Source organism: Puma concolor, chromosome D3 (assembly GCF_028749965.1).
Source record: "Puma concolor isolate L17-30 chromosome D3, mPumCon1.1.hap2, whole genome shotgun sequence".
Lineage (NCBI taxonomy): Eukaryota > Metazoa > Chordata > Mammalia > Carnivora > Felidae > Puma > Puma concolor.
The window spans coordinates 2,136,373-2,153,411 of record NC_141678.1 but is presented as its reverse complement, the minus strand read 5'-3'; the positions used below and the strand labels follow the sequence as shown (position 1 = coordinate 2,153,411).

The 17,039-nt window shown below is 55.6% G+C and overlaps 1 protein-coding gene across 11 annotated transcripts in view; it reads right to left on the bottom strand.

Moving 5' to 3' along the window:
• The window catches only part of RIMBP2 (RIMS binding protein 2), a 221,495-nt gene that overhangs the window by 21,491 nt on the left and 182,965 nt on the right, over window positions 1–17,039 (bottom strand). For 10 of the 11 annotated variants that reach the window (XM_086681418.1, XM_086681417.1, XM_086681414.1 and 7 more), the window contains 4 exons: window positions 10,315–10,466; window positions 8,057–8,518; window positions 6,750–6,893; window positions 1,660–1,818 (listed from right to left, as the gene is read on the bottom strand). In XM_086681418.1, the coding sequence (XP_086537544.1) occupies window positions 1,660–1,818; window positions 6,750–6,893; window positions 8,057–8,518; window positions 10,315–10,466 (917 nt within the window). The remainder of the gene's footprint in view (window positions 1–1,659; window positions 1,819–6,749; window positions 6,894–8,056; window positions 8,519–10,314; window positions 10,467–17,039) is intronic. The other variant, XM_086681422.1, reaches the window with a different exon arrangement.

Below are 17,039 nucleotides of genomic sequence, written 5' to 3'. Positions count from 1 at the left end.
TTTTTGGGAGCAGGAGAAAGGGGTCTAACCGGGGCTTCCAAAGCAAGGCTGCCGTGGGGGAAGCTGGCCCAGCCACAGGGAACTGTGCCGAGGTGGGAAGCAGAGCCCAACCATGCCAGACTTGGTGGGACTTTCTAGAGAACTGCAAGTCCACACCAGCCTGTGAAATCTCCTGATTTAAAAACCTGTAAGAGTGCCGTGAGCACAACAAAGTAAGTGAGCCTGTGGCCGCCACAGGCCAGCTCTGCCCTCTGCCAGCTAGCTCCCAGGCAGACAGGGGATTGGGGGGTGGGGGGGGGGGGCGGGGGGCACTGGGCCATCAGTTTCCTAGGAACTTGTCGCTCTCCAAGCCTCCCTCTGCTTCTTTACTAAACTCTTTGCAGAAAGTGCCATCCCAGGGGCTTTCTCCATCCAAAGGAGAAGCATCCTGGAAAAACGGATACAGGCTTCGCCCAGCCCAGCCACAGACACCTGCAGGCAGCTCTGGGGCCAAGCAGGGGGAGTCTCGGTGGGGGGAGTCTGGGGGGAGTCAGGCTGGAGCAGGGGGCAGCCTGGGGCCTGCCTCCCTCAAGGAAGGCTGCTGTGAGTCCGCTGGCCAGTGTTGCCTTGGGAGCTGGCAAGAGGCTCGGGGGGAGCCACCAGGACCGCCGGGAGCTGCAACCATGCAGGATTTGCATGCGCATCTGGCATGTTCTTTGGTGACAGAGGATCTCCAAGGCTCTGCCGGGGGCCTTTGCTGGGAGAACATCTGAGTCTTGTCTATGCAAGCGGGCACCGAGCTGGCAGCCAGCACCGGATGTTGCCTTCTATCCACTACTCAAAATGCCTGGCTGCGTGTCCTAGAGGAGTTCGGTGGTGGGGTGTGCTATCCCCCAGCAGAACGTTCCTCTCCATGGCCTTTTCCAATTGCAAACCCCACAGGGGTCCCAGCAGCCGGGCGGCCCTTTATCTCCCCCGGGGTTGGGAACGGCCGCACTGCTGGCTCGGCCTGGCGCAGGGCCTGGTGCAGAGGCGGGCGGCTCACGCCCCGGGACGCGGTCAGGGCACGGGGACGCGCACGGGGACAGGCCTCCTACCGGGCTCTCCGGAGGCCTCAAGCTCATGTTCCGTGAGGGTGACCCCCATCCAGCCTGTCACTGGCGGCCGCGCTGGAGGTGGGAGCCAAGGACGCGGGGCTCTGGGGGTGTCTGAGAAGGGGCCTGTGTGCGGGGCCCGTGTGGCCCCTGCTGCCCCGCCCTCCTCTGGCCGCCATGCCCCGTGGAGCCTCGCGCTCCCCAGCTTCGTCCTTTCCCGGAAAATCTGCAAAACCTACGCTGGCTCCGCTCATCCCCAGCCCTTGTCTGACTCAGACACCTGTGTCCCGGCTGCTGGCTCTGCGGTCAGCACTCGGGGCCGGGCCGGGCGTCTTCCCTGTGCTGTTTTCCTATCCCACTCCATTCCCCGTACCGAGTCGTGCACCCCCAGGGGTGAAACATGCTCTGGAGCTCCTCCTCCCGGGCTTTTGGGGCGAGCCTGGGACAGGAGACCGGAGGAGCGCCTGAACGTGAGCTCAGCACCAAGGAAGACGCCGACCGAAACGGCAGGGCGCGGCCCCGGCGGAGGGACAGGGAAAGGGGGCCCCGGGCCGCACGGAGGGAGCCGGTGACCCGGGCCACTGACCTTGAGGGCGTTGTGGGATGTGCCGCCAGGCCGCCTCCTGCCCCCGTCCTCCAGCTGCGTCTCGGAGCAGAGCTCCTCCTCGTCCTCCTCCATGATGTCGGACAGGTCGGAGCCCCGGCTACTCTCCGTGTGGTACTCGTCTCCGTGGCAGCAGTGCGGCTGGGGGCCGAGAGCAGGGGACACCGTGGGGCCCCCGGAATCGGGGCCCCCGGGCTGTGCTGCCACCCTTTCCCTGCCCTGCAGCCTTGGGAGCCCCCGACTCGTGCGTGTGCGTGCGCGTGTGTGTGCATGTGCACGTGTGCGTGTGCACATGTGCGTGTGGCTCCCGTCAGCAGTGACAAGGGCCTGCACGTGTCCATCCCATCAAGCGCAGGGAGCCAGGAGGGCAGGGAGACGGCCCGGGGCTGCCCGCTCGGAGCCCCGTGGGAACAGGCGCAGACCCTTGCCGGCTCAGGCGGCCACAGGGCTAGGGCACGCGGTGCGTGCAGGGCGGAGGGCGGTGGGAAGCAGGCGTGTACGCACCATATAAAGGCACTGAAGGCTCTTACAAATATCATGTGGTCTAATACGCGCACCGTGGGGCGTCTGGAGAACAGCCCAGCCTGGGCAGGCAGTGGACTCCCCCGCCATGGGCTGTGTTCACCCTGCGCCCAGCTTGGGGGCCGTGTGAACGGTTTCACAGGAAAGCCTCCTTGCGGGTTTGGTAACATGCAAACAGAAACACGAAGAGCCCGGCCAGGAGCTCAGCTGCAGTTCAGCGCCACGTCCTCACTCACGGAGTGTCCGTCACCGACACCCCCAGCACTGACAGCAAAACAGACTGCAACCCCCCGAAACTGAACGCCCTGATGAGCTCAGATTTACGAACGCGCTCTGCTTTCGCTAGATGGCGGTAAGAAAGGTTTCTTTATTTTCCTGGTGGGCGACAAGACAAATGCATTTCATCGCCTCCTGCGACACACTTATTAAAAACACTCCAGCTTCCGGTTACTACCCTAGATAAAAACATGCAAGCACTTCCAGCCACATTAAGCTCGTGGCCTAAGGTTTTGCCTGCATCGGCAGGGAGCAGTGGCCGGGAAGGTTCTCGGCCTGAGCCTCTGTCACCTCGGGGCTTGAGCTGTTCCAGCTGTCATTCTTTCAGTCAGGCACCAAGGAGAAGACGTACAATGAATGGCTTTAAACACACAGAGACCAGGCTGATCTTAAGGAGGTCGTCCCCCAGGAGTACAGAAAGTGCCCTCCTACACGAGAACGGTCTCATCGGATTCCAACCCCGTGATGAAGGAGTTAACTCGGGATGGAAGCAGGTGTCTACTGCTCGCCAGGGACATCGTTGGTGGGAATCCTATTCCTCTCTCGGTCCTGGGCACATGATGCCCAGTGAGATGTAGCAGGGAGTGACTTTTCTCCCAGTTAAGAGAAAAGTGCCTGCCCAATATATAAATCAATTAATCGCAAACATAAGCAAACTTATCGACAGGAATACTGTAATTGCAAGGGACTGTAATACTCCACTTACAACAATGGACAGATCATCTAGGCAGAAAATCAACGAAGAAACAACGGTCCTGGGGGCGCCCGGGTGGCTTGGTCGGTTAAGCGTCTGACTTAGGCTCACGTCATGATCGCATGGTTCATGGGTTCGAGCCCCACGTCGGGCTCTGTGCTGACAGCTCAGAGCCTGGCACCTGCTTCGGATTCTGTATCTCCCTCTCTCTCTGCCCCTCCCCTAATTCCCACTCTGTCTCTCTCTCTATATCTCAAAAATAAACATTAAAAAAAAAAATTGCCCTGAATGATACACTGGACCAGACGTACTTGACAGATATATTCAGAACTTTTCATCCAAAAGCAGCAGAATACACATTCTTTTTGAGTGCACATGGAACATTCTCCAAGATAGATCACACACTGGGCCACGAAACAGCCCTCAATAAATATAAAAGAACTGAAATCATACCATGCATAGTTTCGGATCACAATGCTATGAAACTTGAAATCAACCACACACACAAAAATTTTGGAAAACCTCCAAATACATGGAGGTTAAGGAACATCCTACTAAAGAACGAATGGGTCAACCAGGAAATTGAAGAAATTAAAAAATATATGGAAGCAAATGAAAATGAAAACACGACAGTCCAAACCCTTTGGGATGCAGTGAAGGCAGTCCTAAGAGGAATATACATTGCAATCCAGGCCTATCTCCAGAAGCAACAAAAATCCCAAATACAAAACCTAACCACACAACCACAGGAACTAGAGGCAGAACAGCAAAGAAATCCCAAGGCCATCAGCAGAAGAGAAATAATAAAGATTAGAGCAGAAATAACCAATACAGAATCCAAAACAACAACAACAACAACAACAACAACAACAACAAAAAACCAGTAGAACTGATCAATGAATCTAAGAGCTGGTTTTTTTGAAAGAATAAACAAAACTGATAAACCCCTAGCTAGACTTCTCAAAAAGAAAAGGGAGACACCCCAAATAGATAAAATCATGAATGAAAGGAGGAGAGATCACAACCAACACCACAGAAATACAGATGACTCTCAGAAAATACTATAAAAAAATTATATGCCAACAAACTGGGCAACCTGGAAGAAATGGACAAATTCCTAAGCACCCACAGACTTCCAAAACTCAAACAGGAAGAAACAGAAAATTTGAAGAGACCCATAACCAGCGAAGAAATTGAATCAGTTATCAACAATCTCCCAACACGTAAGAGCCCAGGACCAGATGGCTTCCCTGAGGAATTCTACCAGACATTTAAAGCAGAGTTAATACCTATCCTTCCCTCAAGCTGTTCCAAAAAGTAGAAATGGGAGAAAAACTTCCAGACTCATTCTATGAAGCCAGCATTATCTTGATTCCCAAACCAGACAGAGACCCCACCACACAGAAGGAGAACTACAGGCCAATATCTCTGATGAATATGGATGTGAAAACTCTCAACAACATAATAGCAAATCAAATTCAACAGTACATTAAAAGAATTATTCACCATGATCAAGTGGGATTCATCCCCGGGATGCAGGGCAGGTTCAATATTCGCACATCAATGTGATCCATCACGTTAATAGAAGAAAGGATAAGAACCATATGGTCCCGTCAGCAGATGCAGAAAAAGCATTTGACAAAATACAGCATCCTTTCTTGATGAAAACCCTCAAGAAAGTCGGGATAGAAGGAATATACTTAAACATCATAGAAGCCATTTATGAAAAGCCCACAGCTGCTATCGTCGTCAACGGGGAACAACGGAGAGCTCTCCCCGAGATCAGGGACGCGACAGGGATGTCTCCTCTCACCACTGTTGTTTAACAAAGTGTTGGAAGTCCCAGCCTCAGCAATCAGCAATCAGGCAACAAAACAAAATCAAAGGCACCCAAATTGGCAAAGAAGAAGTCAAACTTTCACTTTTCCCAGACGACATGATACCCTAAGTGGAAAACTCGAAAGACTCCACCAAAAACCTGCTTCCGCAAAGTCACAGGATATAAAATTAACGCACAGAGATCAGCTGCACCTCTATACACCAACAGTGAATCGGCAGAGAAATCAAGGAACTGGCTGGTCCCACTTACAACTGCACCACACGCAACGGAATACCACTCGACAATGAGAAAGAATGAAATCCTGCCATCTGCAACAACGTGGATGGAACTGGAAGGTATTATGCTGAGTGAAATAACTCAGTCAGAGAAGGACAGACGTATGTTCTCAGTGATACGTGAAATTTAAGAAACTTAACAGAGGACCATGTAGGAAGGGAAGGAAAGAAAATAGTTACAAACTGAAGGGGAGTCAAGCCCTAAGAGACTCTTAAATACAGAGAACAAACTGAGAGTTGATGGGAGGTTGGGGTGGGGGGAGACGGGAAAATGGGCGATGGGCACTGAGGAGGGCACCTGCTGGGAAGAGCACTGGGTGTTGTATGTAAGTGACGCATCATGGGACTCTACTCCCGAAGCCAAGAGCACACCGTATACGCTGTATGTTAGCTAACTTGGCAATAAATTACGTTAAAAAAAAAGAGAGAAAGTGTCTGAAAAGAAAGCCCCCTTCTTTTTTCTCCCTTCCTTCCTTCCTCCCTCCCTCCCTGGGGGGCTGCCACATGAGGGTGTGATTATCGGAGCCATGGCAGCCACTTTGGAAGCACGAGAGGAAGGCCAAAAGCATCGAAGCCTGAGAAGCCAGAGCCCAGGCGCACCTGGAAGGCTGAATCAACCTTCCTCCTGCGTGGGCTTCCTGTTCCTGTATGGTGGGCTAATGAAGTATCTTCATCCCCTCTGTCATCATTAGCTGGGTGTCCTGTTTCTCGTGTTAACATCGAGGCAAGCGGAATTCTTTTAACCTTGCAGACAAAGAACCCCGATGGCTGGAGACGCTGGGGAACTTGCCTGTGGAGCTACCGCCAGCCAGGCAGGGCCAGGATGTGACCCCAAGTGTGTGAGTCCAACATCGCCCCCGAGGCCATGACACTGCCCTGCCCCGTGTGTGCCGTGGGTGGCGGATGACCTGCGGTGTCTTCACGCCCTGACCCCCCCCCCCCCCACTGCAGGGCCTGACACCAATCAAGGACGCTTCCGTCAGAGTGCACACGTCCAGAAACTGCAGCCAAAACCCACACTGGATGCACCTGCTGCCCAAGAGGCTGGTCTCGATGTTTCGTGCCCTGGGGGCGGGATGCGGACCCTTGAATTTCTGGTTCCCCCCGATACCTGGCACATGGCAGATACCCAACAAACATTTTTCCCATTAGTAAAAGTGAATAAATGGTAGGTTTCGCCCAACTTGACCAGGCGGTTATCTGTGGCTTTACCTGGCCCACAAAACCACCCCCCTGACCAGACGCCAGGACAGGGCAGTCAGGGAGTGTGGAAGCCTTCTGGAACCATCCCCAGGTGAGGTCACAACCGCACGGGCACCGTTACATCTAAAGCTCCCAAACCGACCGAGAGCCGTAACCGGGCCGGGTGCCTCCTCCTCCCCCAGGGACGGGAATGGCCCTGGCCCTGCAGAGGCCAGGGCACTGAGGCTAGGGGAGGCCGGCGGGGACCCCAGTCCACGCTTACCTGCTTGCCAAGCTCCGAGCCTCTCAGGAAGTCGTCCACCGAGGCGCCCCTCCTCTTGACGTCCGGGGAGCCGTAGCCGTCCTCCTCGTCTGAGTTTACGTACAGACTGCCACCCCTCTCCAGGAAGGTGCTCCTTTTCTCTAACTTGGAAGGACAAGGAAAGAAGCGGTCGGGAGGGCTGCAGAGGGGAAGGGGGCCTACAGGCTCCCACGTCTCCTGGGCTCGGCCCTTCCTTGGCCCAGCCCCCTGTCCCCCTGGGGACCACCACAAGCAGGGGCCTGTGTCAAGTGGCCCAGCGCTGGCCCCTGGGCTTGGGCAGGTTTTCCGGTGCGCTGCCCCCCTCCCTTACCAGAACGACTTCCAGCCTTTGCTGGTAACCTACAGAAACCAACGGAAAGTTCTCTCTCCATGTGTCCCATTTGCCTGGCTCTCTCGATCTGATTAACTAACGTTTTCTTGAAAAACGAGATTCAGACATTTGCTTTCTCTCCATGCCTTCCAAAAAGCGAGCCGGCCAGGGAACCAGCAGCCCCAGTCTCTGGCTCCCGCCTGCTGTCGGGGACCCTCCCTGGGGGTCTTAGAGCTGTGGGATGTGCGGCTGCCGTCCAGGAGAGCAGAGGGGCACCTGTTCACCTGCCAGGCCCTTCCTGCCCACAAAGCCTCGCCCAAAGCACCTGACATTCCGGGCCTGGGCTTCTGCTTTGTGAGACTCAGCACAGGGGCGGGGGGCCCCCTGGTCAGTGTGCGTATTCAGGACCGTTCTCGTCACAAGTCACAAATTAATGCTGAACTCTTTTTTTAAGTATTCCAGGCCCATACTGAATCAACTAGGAGATGTCACATAAAAGCCTGGATTTGTGGTGTTTCAGGTGACACTGAAGGCTGTCACTGAACCCCTCATCCCTCCTGGCTGTTCTGAATGTCCCTGTGTCTCTCAGCTCTGACCTTCAGGGTCTGCACCCTTCCGGAGGTGCCCTGACCTGGTCCCCAGCCCGGAGGCAGGCTGGCCAGCCCTGGGGACATCCCGGAAGTGGGGGCTCCCCAGCACTGGCACAGATCTCTCCATCCGGCAGCTCAGAGAGGGCGCCATCAGGGGTCAGGCTCCTGGAGACTGGACAGGCTGGACAGGCAGAGTGGAGGGGGACACTGACCACCATGGTCCCTGTACCAGAGCCCTGACCACAGGCCGCAGCAGACATGCTGGGCACCCGAGGAAGGGATGGGGTTCTGTCCCTGGCAGGGAGGGGGGCATGGCTCCCAGCCGGGCCGAGGGACAGTGGGACCAGGGAGACGACACCCAGCCTTACCCGGCTGCTCTCGGCCACTCTCTGTGCAGCTTCCCGGGCCATGGCCTTGGCGACGGAGGTGGAGACCGGGGTGCCCTGCGGCTGCGGCAGGATCCGGCTGGGCGAGGGCGACCGCCGCCCCGGGCCCGAGCCCTGCATGCTGGGTGGCTCCAGCATGTGCCCATGGGCGGGGGCCGGTGCCCGGCTCTGCTCCCAGGCCTCGTCCACCATGATGTGGGGACCCGGGTGTTCCTCTTTGGTATCAGGGGCTCCGGCACTTGCTAATGGCTTCGGTGTGGGAGCAGTTCTCGGGTGGGGGGTTGGAGGCACCAGGAGGTCGGGGGGAATGGCAGCGAAGGCAGAGTCCACGGACTCGCCCTGTGCAGAGAGGGTCCGCACGGTCACGGCCTTGGCTTCCAGGCTCCGCAGCCGCACCAGCTCCACGGCCGCGCTGTCCGCCACGGGGGAGATGACCTCAGCCACCTGTGCACAGAGAGTGCCGGTCACAGGCTGCCCGCGTCCCCCCCAGCTTGTCCCCCTGCACCCTGACCAGCGCGAGACAGCCTCTCGTGCCCAGGGACTGGGGCCCATCTGTGCCCAGCTAGACGCACTGCCCGGCCTGGAGATCAAATGGGCCTTAGAGAGGGAACCAGGCAGGAGTCAGGTTCCTGGACTGGGGGCTGGGGACTTCTACAAACCCTGCACCTGCCAGCTGTTGGAGGTTTCCAAGGCACAAACTAGGGCCACACTTTTTCCTTCTGTGTCCGGCACCAATTCAGGTACAGATGCAGGGGCCCCAGAGGCATGAGAACATTCAGTGTAAACCAGGAAAGCTGGGTTGGGGGAGGGGGCCAGGCAAAGGCCACAATGGACCTCCTCCTGCCTGAGAGGGAGGAGGCTCCTCTTCTGCACATAGCCTGCCTGTGGGCTGCCCCACAGAAGTGGAGCAGAAGGGGGTCCTGGAGAAGGAGGGGAAGGAAGGGAGCAGAGGAGGTCCTGAGGGAGGAGGAGGGACAGAGGGGAAGAGTGAGGAACACAGGGGAGTCCTGGGGAGGAGGAGCAGAGAGGAGGAGGGAGTAAGGGGAGGAGCAGAGGTGAGTCCTAGAGGAGGAGGGGAGCAGAGGGGAGTCCTTGGGGAGGAGGGGAGCAGAGGGGAGTCCGGGGGAGGAGGAGAGCGGAGGGGAGTCCGGGGGAGGAGGGGAGCAGAGGGGGGTCCGGGGGAGGAGGAGAGCGGAGGGGAGTCCGGGGGAGGAGGAGAGCGGAGGGGAGTCCGGGGGAGGAGGGCAGCAGAGGGGGTCCTGAGGGAGGAGGAGAGTCCTTGGGGAGGAGGGGAGCAGAGGGGAGTCCTGGGGGAGGAGGGGAGCGGAGGGGAGTCCTGGGGAAGGAGGGGAGCGGAGGGGAATCCGGGGGAGGAGGGCAGCAGAGGGGAGTCCTGGAGGAGGAGGGCAGCGGAGGGGGTCCTGAGGGAGAAGGAGAGTCCTTGGGGAGGAGGGGAGCAGAGGTGAGTCCTAGAGGAGGAGGGGAGCAGAGGGGAGTCCGGGGGAGGAGGGGAGCAGAGGGGAGTCCGGGGGAGGAGGGGAGCAGAGGGGAGTCCTGAGGGAGGAGGAGAGTCCTTGGGGAGGAGGGGAGCAGAGGGGAGTCCGGGGGAGGAGGGGAGCGGAGGGGAGTCCTGGGGAGGAGGGTGCAGGGGAGCATACCGCCTGCAGGTGGCAGTGTTTAAGGACAAGGCAGGCCGATCTCAGAGAGGAGCCTGCACTTGCTAGGTCATCCTGGGTCCTCGGGGGAACAGTAGGATGGACAGAAGCTTCCCAAGCCTCCCCCAAGGCAGCCACGTCTGTGTCATGGGCCAGGACAGAGTTGGGCCTCGTGTGTTGAGGTGCAGCTGTCTTGCTCAGTGCTCCCAAGGAGGGCCCCCCTCGGCCGCTGGTACCACCTTGTGGAGTTTGTGAGCCCGTCGGCAGTGGGGAGGGGGGGTGCTGATTTTGTGGGGACGGAGAAGTGAGTTTTCAGCACTGAGGCGAGTTGCAAGAACCGCCCATGGCAGGGCAAACGTGGGAGCCGGGCAAAGAAGATTCTGGAAAGGGGGAAGGACAGGAGAGAAGGGGGCTGGGGGTGTTCTGCCGGGGGCCGTGGGCACCCCTCTGGGTGCTGTTTAGGAACTGCTGGTGGTCCTGGGGGTGGAGGAGAGAGGGGAGAGGGAGGGCGCCCCCAAGTGCTCACCCCTCCAGGAGCAGGTGCGGGCAGGCCCCGCCCCCACGCGCCACCAAACCGGAACTCACCCTCTGCCCTTTTGCGTACACGCCGTAGCCGGTCACGTTCGCCCCGTTGGACAGCCCGGCAGTCGTCAGGGCGGGTGGCTTCCAGGAGACCTGGACGGTTGCTGGGGTGGGCCCAGCGTGGACGGTGACATCTTGGGGGGGCGCCGGAGGGCCTGGGGGCACAGAAGGCAGCACTTTCAGGGCACGGCCCTCTGGCAGGCGGGCGGCTGCTCCGCCCACTGCTCTCACCTGGGAGGACAGCGCCGGGCCAGGTCGCCAGGGCAGGAGGTGAGGGTGAGGAAAGGCAGAGGCAGCGGGCGGGCGGAAGCTCCCAGCGTGCACCGCGGCTCTGCCGCTCACCTGGACGCTGATCCGCCCTCCGGGGCCACCTGCGCCCTGCTCCCAGCCCCCCAGGTGGATGCAATTACCCGCCACGGGATCGGCTCCGGTCGCGCTAGGAGATACCCGCGTTTGGGAGACGAAGGCGATCCCTCCCTCTCTCCCTCCCTGCCCCTCTCCCTGCTTCCCCCTCTCCTTCCTCTCTCTGTCCATCAGACTAGACAGGATGCAGGCGTGGGCCACGTACTTGCCACCCCAGGGAGGGGACAGAGCTGAGCGACAAGACACGGGTGTGAGGACACCATCTGAACCTGAGAGCCCAGCTGTGCACACAGGTGCACCAGTGGACAGCTCGTGTCGTGCCTCAGCCGGTCTGGACGTGCCCACTGGTCTTGAGCAGCCGGTTCAAGCCACATGGAGGCAGCGGCCGTGTCCCCGGTCCTTCTGGCGGCTCCCGGTGACAACAGGATCGCCAGTGCTGCCTGTCACCCACGGGTGACCTCCTTTCCCGTGGGTCTGGTGCCAACCCCCCACCACACATCTTCCTGTTGGGACGCGCGTGGCATTTCACTTGGAAGGGAACGTATTTATAGCTTCCAGGAGGAAGGCCTTGAGCCCCACACGCCTTGCTACCGTCCCCCCAAGGCATGAATTTCCGGGTGGGAGGGCACCGGCTGTCCGGCGAGGCTCCTCCGTGAGCCACACGTTCTTCCATTCGCCACGGGGTGCTCACACAGGCCTCGGGTGGCCGCGCGCACCCACTCTGCACACGAGGCGATCAAGGTTCAAGAGAAGTCGCTCAGCCATCAAGCGTGGGAGGCGGGGCTCACACCCACACCTGCCCACGGCCCACTTGCAAGGGCAGCTTCGAGTCCACTGTCAAACACCCGCCGTGAGGAAGATCCTCCCGCTGTCTTCGCAGCCTGGCCAGGAGGGAAGTTCTACCTGGACAGCTACCAAAGGAAGGCGTGCCGAGGGCCTGACCAGAGAGCAGACGTCCTCTCCTCTGTGCTCCCCCATCCACCCACCGCTCGGCACTGACTTGGCTCCTCCTGGATGCCAGACCTGTCGCTTTATAACCACATCCTCCTAGAAATGCAAACGAGCCAGAGGCAGGACGGACAGGATGGGGCGCAGATAAGAGGGCACCGGAGCCTGCCCGCCCGGGTTCAAGTTCCACATCCGACAATTACTGGCGTGGGACCTTGGACGACTGCTCGCCCTTCCTGTCTTTATTTAGTCAGCGTATCTAAAGACAGACGCAAGACAGCACCTACCGGCAACAACGGCTACGTACTCACTAGAACATCGTCGTCATGTTACTATTCTGCCTCTGCTCAGACAGCTACACTCAGCTTCCAAGCTTCCCTCTCCGTAAGACGTGGCCATGTGACAGACTTCCGCACAGCAGCCCGCCAAAGACTCCCCAGGTGAACCTTCAAGGCCTTGCCCCTTGTGGTGGTCTGAGAAGGAGATGACCCCCGGGGGCAACCTTAGAGGCCACGTGCTGGAAAGGGTGAGGCCACGGGATGGACGTGCCCGGGTCCCCAGATGGCCGCTGGAACAGAGCTGCCCACCAGGGACGTGTGCGTCGGATCGACTCGTGCGCAAGCCTCTGAGAAATCACAGTTTCTGACATACAATAAACAATCAGTATCACCAAGCTCACCAAGCTGTGCGACAAAGAGAACTAAGATGTACGTAAAGTGCTCATAAGAGCACACGGGCTCGGAGTAAGTGCCATCTGTATGCTTACTGTTGATACCGGTCGTTTCAACTTGACCCCAAGGGCACGATTCTCCTCCCCCTCCCATAAAAGACACTGAAATCCCCACCTTCTATATCAGAAGTGGAAGGCCATTCTGGAGGGAACAGTCCTTTGGGTGGGAATCACCTGTTTCAGTGGCTGCTGGTAGTTGGATGGTGTCTGACCAGACTCCGGGGATTTCGCGGGGAGGAGTCTGTTCTCAGTCTCCAAGGGTGACTGTTCCTTCTCAAGCACTGCTAATCGCATCAACCGTGAGTGCCGTCTGTCTCCCTCCCCTGTGATTGGTCACCATCGCGGACTCACCCCCAGAGCACGGGACAGATCGCGGGGCCTCTCATCCACTCACAGCTGACTGGCTGCCAGGGCTCCCGGAAACACCGTGGGGCACCACTTCCCCGAGTCTCCCCAACACTGTCCTCGTGACCTGGTTGCGTTCACAAGATGAAAGGAATCAGCGGTTCTCGTCAGAGCCGGATTGCTCTCCTTTGTTGCAAAGAACACCCAGCAGGGAGAGAAGCAGCCCGTGCCTCATGGCGGAGAGAAGACTCTCAACCCATTTCAAAATGCTTCCCGTGAACACGCCCTACGCGGTTCATCCCGCGCTACGGGGTAGAGAGGGCGGACACCGCGTGGTGTGCACCTTTTAAGACGGGAAACACATAGCAAATCCCACACGTAACCAGGCTCCTTCTCATTCTCCCCTAGGGCACTGCCCAGCTAGCTCGTGTGAGAGACAGAGTCCAAGCAGAAAGTGGCAGGCGGTCTTGCTAGGGCGTGGAATTGGAAGCTGGCCTCCAGTGATGGCAGAGATGACAGAAATCGAGAAGAGAAATCCTGGAAAGTGAAGATGCAATGCAACAGGATCCCCAACCTCTGTGAGCCCATTCCCCTCGCGCTAGTTACGCAGTGACTCCTAAGTCGTGCCTGTGCAGGGCAGACAAGGATGCAAGCAACATACAGGAAGGGAAACAGCCAGACGGCTGCAGAGTTCAGTGGTGATTCTGAGGGCTGCCTGGCGCTGAGACGAGGGATTTGGGGTTCAAGTCCCGCCAAGTTAGAGGAGCCTGCGTTTTCCACTGGAGACATGGAAGGTCCAAATCATAGAAGCCGGGGTCATACATCAGGATGGAGGGCTGCATTCTAAAGGCAAAAATGAAACACACCCACCCAAATAAAGCTAAAACAAGCATATACAAGACGTAGATATGTCACAAGTAATATAACTGTCTGCAAGGATACACCTCAACACGCTCCAGAGGTGCTGTTATAGCTGTTACTGAGAAAGGTAACAGAATTCAGTCTCCACAGTGCATAATCTACACTGTCCAACACACAATGAAAGTCACCAGATGTGGAAAGAAAGGAGTATGTGACTGAGAGAAAAAACAGTCCGTAGACACAGGCCCATATGTGACTCGGGTGTTACAATTAGCAAAGACTTTAAAACAATTATTACAAACAGGTTACAAATGTATAGGTAAAGATGAATGGGATAGGCCAAGAGATGGGAATCCCCAGAGTGGTAAGAAAATTAAAAAAAAAAAAAAAAAAAGAACCAAATGAAAATCCTAGAACTGAAAACTCCAATGGCCAAAATAAAAATTTCATTTAATGGTCTTAACAGCAGATTGGACACTGCAAAAGACAGATCTAATAAAGTTGAAGATATTATCATAGAAATTATCCTAACTGAAACACAATGAGGAAAATGATTTAAAAAATTAACAGGAGTTCATACATCTGTATGACATTAGCAAGCAATCTGACTCATGTACAATTAGGTTCTCAGACGGGAAAGACAAAATAAGGTAGAAAAAATGTGGAGATATAAAATTTGAAATTTGCAGAAAAACTACCACCAATACCACCCTTAGATCAAGGATTGTCAGTAAATTTCAAAAAAGACAAAGAGAAAAATCTTGAAAGCAGTCAGGGAATGAATGGGACAATAGAAAACTCAGCTGACTCCTTGTAAAAAAATAGGGAAGGCCAAGAGAAAAGGAATGACATTTCCAAAGTCCTGAAATTTAAAAAAAGGCTAGAATTCTATATCCAGAAAAAAAAAATTATCCTTAAATAAATGTGAAATAATGAGGATTTTTTTTTTTTTTTTTTTAACCTAAGCAAAAGAATTCTGCAAGAGACGCTAAAGGAAATTGTTCAGGGCTAAAAGGAAATCATAACAGATGGAAATGTGGACCAACAAGGGATGTAACGTTATTATAACAGAATAAAACATATGATAAAATGTATAAAAGCAATAGCGAAAATGAAGGTGCATAAATGGAATTATACACTGGTACTATTCTTCTCTTATAAATAAGGTTATGTTATTAATGTAAACTAATTCTTAATAAGCTAAATAGGCATGTGTTACTCCCTACGTCAATCTCTAAAACAAGAACATAAAGAGTTATAACAACAACAACAAAAAAGTCAGTAGAGGAGAAAACGGAATAGAAAAAAACTCTTAGTTGATCCCCGCCCCCCCACGCCCCCCCCCCCCCCCGCCAGACACAAAAGCAAGGAAAGATGAAGAAAAAAAACCAGACAGGACAAATGAAACATAAAGAACAAATGGCAGACTTAAATAAAGTCATATCAATCATTGTACTAAACATGAAGGAACTAAAGATTCCAATTAAAAGGCAGAGACTGTCATATTGTTATAACACCAAGACCCAATCACAGGCCATTTGCAAGAGACATACAAAAAATAACAACACAAAGAACTTGAAAGGTTAGGAAGAGATATAACACGCAAATACTAAGTATGGAAAAGCTGGTAGTCCTGTGAGTATCAGACAAAACAGACGTCAAGACAAAAATTAATTATCAGAGACGAAGAGGTGCGTTTCGTTACGAGAAAGGGGTAAATTCATCATGAAAAACTAACAATTTTAAATGTGTACGTGCCAGGACGCCCGGGTGGCTCAGTCGGCGAAGCGTCCGACTTCAGCTCAGGTCATGATCTCGTGGTTCGTGGGTTCAGGCCCTGCGTCGGGCTCTGTGTTGACAGCTCGGAGCCTGGAGCCCGATTTGGATTCTGTGTCTCCCTCTGTCTTCCCCTCCCTGGGTCACACTCTGTGTGTGTGTCTCTCTCTCTCTCTCAAAAATAAACATTAAAAAAAACCACTAAAAAAAATTTTACAAAAATGTGTATGTGCCTACTAATGGAGCTCCACAATATATAAAGCTAAAATGAGAACACTGAAGAAGAAATTAGACACACAGACAATAACTCTCAATGACCGGATAGACCAAGCAGACAAAACCCAGGAAGGATATGAGGCATTTATAAGTTCTATCGATAGGTCTCTCATGGCCCATCTGGGAAGCAGCCTGCCCTTCCTGCAGTGATGGGGGACTCCGCATGCAGGCTCCTGGTCACGATCTGCTTTGAATCTTGGAGGCTGCAAATACCAAGCCAGCCCCAGCAGGCAGGGGGACAGGATAGCTCTGGAGAAACGCCAGCCCCTGTGTCCTCACTCAAGTATGCAGTTCACCTGGCACTGGGAGGGTGGGGGTCACGTAGGGCAATGTTTGGCCCAGGCTGGAGGGAGGGAGTCAGGCCGCTCCCAGTGAGCAGGCCTGGCCTCTTCAGGGGCCACCGGACCCTGGCGCTGCCAGCTGGGAATGATGTGCCTTGCTTGTCTAGGCCCTGCTGGGTCCCGTAGCTGCCAGAGTCCTTTTGAGGAAAGGCTGTATGCAGTGTTGCAAACCCTAAAGATAATCTCAAATTCTGATCGGAAACCTGCCGGTGAACGCCAGCTTTAACTTCCACACCGAGAAGTTAGGTATCACAACGGCTAGCACTGAAAACATTCCCTGCCCCAAACCATTCACATGGCTGGTGTTGTCCCAAAGCACACACATGGCCCATCCCGCTGCTGATAACTGTCCCTGGGACATGCAGGGACAGTTGCAATCCCACCTGCGCGATCCGGTATTGGCTTGCTCGGGACCCACGAGATCTGTCCCTTGGGGTGTGAGTGGCTTCTCGTAAAGGAGGGACTCTGGAACTCGTGATGTGCCAGCCTTTCTGCGGAGCGCGTCGCTCTATCCAGACCAGAGTTTTCTGAGGGCTGGCGCCGCAGCCTGTGGCTAACAGCCGTCTTCAGAAACCCCGTTAACTCGTTCAGGGTCACCAGCGCCCCCTTGACCACCTGGCTCTGGCACTTTGGAAGTCGATTAAGCTATCCGGCCTCGTTGTTCTTAAGGGCAAGGGCCAAGAGGGGAAACCGCTCTGGGATCTGCCTCGGTGCTCACTTCTACCTACAGTGGAATCACACTACAGGATTTGCGGGTGAAGAAAGGCTGGTAACTGCCGTTCCGCCACCCCCGGCCCAGCTCCCCGCACACGGGCCCAGGGATGCGGACCAGCGGGAGCGGCGCTCACGTCCGTCAGGTCGGGGTGCCTCGAACAAGTCATACCCGACACGAGTTCAGAGGGGCTGGTCCAGGAGCACCCTTCCCTCCCACGCAGGGCAAGCTCCCCCCAGGCCTTCCACTCACTCCACTCACCACGGACAGGACACCGTTCCTTCTGGTCAGGAGACAGAAACGTTTGCGACGAACCCAATGCTGGGTCCCAGAATTCACCCCCAGAATTCACGGGCTCAAACCCTCGCCTCCAGAC